The sequence below is a fragment of the Aphidius gifuensis genome, linkage group LG4, assembly GCF_014905175.1.
Source record: "Aphidius gifuensis isolate YNYX2018 linkage group LG4, ASM1490517v1, whole genome shotgun sequence".
In the NCBI taxonomy this organism is placed as follows: Eukaryota; Metazoa; Arthropoda; class Insecta; order Hymenoptera; family Braconidae; genus Aphidius; species Aphidius gifuensis.
The window spans coordinates 7,868,791-7,873,879 of record NC_057791.1 but is presented as its reverse complement, the minus strand read 5'-3'; the positions used below and the strand labels follow the sequence as shown (position 1 = coordinate 7,873,879).

At 29.5% G+C, this 5,089-nt stretch overlaps 1 protein-coding gene across 1 annotated transcript; it reads right to left on the bottom strand.

The window, feature by feature from the left end:
* Window positions 1-2,865: 2,865 nt before the first annotated feature.
* Window positions 2,866-3,493, bottom strand: LOC122854957. Its single transcript, XM_044155996.1, has 2 exons — window positions 3,345-3,493; window positions 2,866-3,242 (listed from the first exon to the last, which is right to left on the bottom strand). Exon 2 carries the CDS (start codon window positions 3,231-3,233, stop codon window positions 2,892-2,894), a length of 342 nt encoding a protein of 113 aa, XP_044011931.1. The 5' UTR covers window positions 3,234-3,242; window positions 3,345-3,493; the 3' UTR covers window positions 2,866-2,891.
* Between the last annotated feature and the right edge of the window lie 1,596 nt (window positions 3,494-5,089).

Sequence of the window (5,089 nt, the reverse complement as noted above, 5' to 3'; positions counted from 1 at the left end):
ATGGTGGCAAGAAAGCTATTACAGTACCTAGAGTTTTACCAGTTGCTAAACATATCGGTGGTGCTCTACCGCTTTTAATCCCGATTTTCTCAGCTATATCAGCATTAGGTGGGTTAGTTGGTGGAGCATCTGGTGTTGTCAAAGCTATCAATGCAGTAAAGACAAGTAAAGAACAATTAAATGAAAATAAGCGACACAATAAAATGATGGAATCAATTGCAATAGGAAAAGGACTTTATTTAACACCACATAAAAGCGGTATGGGACTTTATCTCTCTCCAAAAAACTTCAACTGATGCTACCACAAAGAGCTTTAACTGACGGTGATTTATTAAAATTTGCTAAACAATCAAAAATTGCTAATTTCCGTGGAGTTTTTATGCGAAATGATATGCCAAAAGATGGACCTTGGAAACAAGAGTGTGGAATCATTAATTTAGATGATAAAAGGAATCCTGGAACACATTGGGTAGCATATAAAAAACTCAATAAAAATTCAGCAATATACTTTGATAGTTTTGGCAACTTACAGCCACCGAAAGATCTTGTCAGTTATCTTAATGTTGGTAGCATCAATTATAATCATAAACGTTATCAAGATTGGAATACGTATAATTGTGGACATTTATGTCTCGCATTTCTCACAGGAAAACTATAAAAGCAGAAGAAAAGAAAATTTCCAATCAGTTATTTATCAACCTTGACAATGAACGATACGTTTACTTTAACTCTCACCGGTAAATCTTCAGTCTTAGAAACTGATTACTTTCCACCCATACAATTATCAAGTGAAAAAAATTATTCATTAGCACTTATTTCATTTTTATCATTTAATTCATTACCAAATATCGATCATGAAAATAATATGATTACATATTTGAACAGTTATGATACAATTGAAATACCAACTGGAAGTTATGAAATAGATGATCTAGCTGCTTACTTAGAAAAATATAATATCAAAATTACATATAATAAAAATACTCTACATTCATATATTACAAGTGAAAGAGACATTGATTTTGTAAAACCAAAATCACCAGCACGTTTACTAGGATTTACACCGAGAATATTGAGTTCTAAAACAAAATATGAATCAAACTACCCGATTAATATTTTAAAAGTGAATACATTGAGAATCGAGTGCAACATTACAACAGGAGCTTACGTGAATCAACAAAAAGTTCATACAATATATAACTTTTTTCCTGCTGTACCACCTGGTTATAAAATAATTGAAGTACCAGCTAATCCAATCTATTTACCAATTACTGTTAAAACCATTGATCATTTACAATTAAAAATTGTTGATCAAAACGGAAAATTAGTGAATTTCCGTGGTGAAACAATAACCATTACGTTACACGTAAAATCATAGGAATGGGAATTTGCTTCAATTCACGCGCTATAAAACGTGGGGCATCGTATAAAAGCAGCACATCATGGACACCTCCAGTCAGTCTGAATCGAGCAGTCAAGAAGTTGACACCTCAGAATATAAATTACCTGCAGAGTCTAGGTCTAAGTAAAAAAATTTTGGAACTTTAATTGATAAATATAACTTGTCTTAATTGTTTTACACGTCAAAATGAGTGATGAAAATATTTTCGATATAAACGCGTCAGTTCAATTTAACAATGAAATATCCAACTATGAGCTACATGCTCATCAGTCATTTGGATCAACGAGCTTCTTGATAATAGTGATGAAATAGCAAAATATCAATACAGAATCAAGATTTGTTTGTTCTACCATCAAAAAGCTACATACGTATGAGTGGAAAATTAACGCAAGAACGTGTTGCTGCAAATGCAGAAGATCCACTTGCTGATATTTATCCTTTAACGTTAGTAAATAATGCTATGTGTTTTTTGTTTGATGAAATGCGTTATGAATTAAATGGAGTTTTAATTGATAAATCAAAGAATGTTGGTATAACATCTACAATGAAAAATTATTTGTCATTAAGTTCAAGAATGAATTATGAAAATGCAGGGTGGATAAATCAAAATGGTATGAAATTGATAAATGATGATGGATATTTTGATATATGCGTTCCATTAAATATAATTTTGGCTTTGCTGAAGATTATCAAAAAATAATTGTCAATGCGAAACATGAACTCATTATGATACGATCACGTTCAAATTTGAATGCGATCGTACGAGATAATGAGAGAGTTCCTAATATGCCAGAATTTGATTTAAAACTTACAAAAATTGAATGGCTTGTACCGTATATAATGTTATCAAACAAAAATAAAATTGATATAATGAAATATATACAAAAAGATCCTGTCATTTCTATTGGATTTAGATCGTGGGACTTATATGAGTATCCATTGCTGCCACAAACAACTCATCATATATGGACAGTGAAAACTGCAACTCAACTGGAAAAGCCACGTTATGTTATTCTTGGTTTTCAATCAAATAGAAAAAATGATTGGCAAAAAGATGTAACACATTTTGATCATTGTAAAATAACAAATGTTAAACTTTATCTTAATTCTCATATTTTTCCATATGGGAATTTGAATCTTGATATTGAAAAAAATCAATTTGCTTTATTATATGATATGTATGCTAATTTTGCAGAGTCTTACTATGGCTCAAAAATAGATTTAGTCCATTAATTGTTATTGATTGTAGTAAACAAAATGAGTTTTTGAAGACTGGTGCTGTAGATGTACGCTTGGAATTTGAATCAAAAGAAAATTTTCCTCAAGGAACGACAGCATATTGCTTAATTTTACATGATAAAATAATTGAATATAGACCAATAAGTGGAATAGTACATAAGTTAACATAAATTAATTGTAACCTATGGTTTTAATTAAATAAAAAACAAACGAAAATAATTTGATTTAGTGTATTTATTTATTTATTTATTCACATTTCCTCATCATCATCGAAATCACGTAGATCATATGTACTATCATCTAATATTACATCTTGGTTATTTTCACCATCAAGAACCATGGTTAGTGTTCCTTTCTTGACAGCATTTTCTAGCTCCTTAAATTCTTGATCATCTTGATTGAAATGTGTAGCAAATCTTTTTGGTAGATATGCATAATTTTCATTGTTGATTTCAACTGTTAGCGCTGGACCATACTTTGATGTTGGAAATCTCGCTACTTTAGTAATTTTATAAACTACTTTTCTTTTTAAATCTTTCAATGATTTGCGTTCGTTAGCTTTTTGAAGTTTTTTTGCTTTTGCAAAACCCATTTTTAATATCTGTAAATGGAAAAGTTATTTTAGTTAACAAAATACATTACTGAAAAACATTGAAAGTATTGATAAGTTAATAAAAATTTATAAATATATGGTAAAACTTACTTGTTGGTTTCTAAGACTGGGCGCACTACAGCTGATGGACTGAACGATGAGTGATGCTTAGTCTCTGTGCACGAGAATATATACTAAATCTCAGGTCCCCCACCAACGAAAAAGTTCCCTTTCCTCTTTTCACTAAGAGTGGGGGAACGTTGTGATTGGTTGATATTTTGTGGAGGAAGGAAAACCAGGTGATGCTTATCCCGACTAAAATTTTTTTCTTCTTAGAAAATAGTTTTTACTTTCTATTATTCTAATCTCTTAATCCTTTAATCTTTTTTCTGGAATTTATAACAATAGATGTGAAAAATATTCTTTTGAGAAAAGCTAATAATTCCTGTTTGAACATGTTTCAGTATATTTTCTAAATTTAATCCATTGTTGTCAGATGATTCATCAATTTTTATAACAATGAAATCTAGTCAGTATTTTTTTTCCTGTTCAAACATGTTGAAACTTGTTTCTATTATTTTATTATACAAACTAAATCTTTATTTTTTTTATATCTTATATTTAAAGGAAGGAAGGATAATTCTAAAAAATTAACAACTTTTAAAAATTTGGTTTTGCATCATTTATTCATTGATAAAATTTAATTCTCCATTATCAGTTCCTTCTTTACATTTTAAACAATCTTTTTCTAGTACATAATAAGATATTCCAACTTCATCTTCACAATCATTTTGTATTGGATGTTTTTTACATCGTTTTAATTTTGAAATTGTTGGATTTGAACGTTGTTCTACTGATAATTTTTCCCAAATTTCATCAATTTGATGTGATGCAAATTTTATAATAGCCATCACTGGAAGTGCAGCAATATCTTTTTGTGTCAAGTCAGTTATATTTTCAACTGCACAAAAATGTAAAATGGATTTTTTCATGTTGGCTCTTGTTGAAAATTTTTTAATATACCAGTATTTGTATCTCTGTGCATTTTCATATGCACATTTGTAAGAACTGCATAAAGGATGTGAATTCACATGTCGTATTGCTGGATGTTCCATCTCTAATATTTTTATATCTGGACATCCTAGGTCTTCCAAATTGAAAATTGTCATTGGATTAAAACGTAAAATAAATGTTAACCATTTTTTTCTATCTTCACCTTTGACAAATAAATAATTAAACTTTCCAACTAATTCTTCAATGATTATTGTTGATACGTTATTATATTGATCACAACCAGCTTCCCAAGATATCCCATGATAATTTTTTTCACAATTATCCACAATTTTTTTATATTCTTCAGTTAGACGTGATTTTTCACAAGGTGGTTTGAATATTTTTATAGTTGGTGAAGATCTTGAATTTATAGGTTGGATAACCAACTCTTTTACAACAAATAAACCTTGAGGTTCTTGAAATCCTTGAAAATCAATAAATGCTGACATTTCGTTTTAATATATATCAACTCAGCTCAACTCAACTGTATAGTGACCAGTTCTAAACTGATGATATTCTTTTTATACCCCTGAGTAACCACTCCCCTCTTTTTTCTATCCCTTCCACTTCTTATTTACTCCTACCATTTTTACCCCCTCTACGACTTATTTTACAAACATCGAATAGATGATGAAATATTGAAATTACTTACAATACTTTCTGTAATTTGTCTTGATGATGCAAGAGCTAAGGTTCCAACCTATAAAATGATTGGTCCTCAGTTCGAACCATCATCAAGACAAATTTTTTTTTTTTTAATTTCCATCAACATTATTTTATTATAAAATGGAAAAAAAAAATAT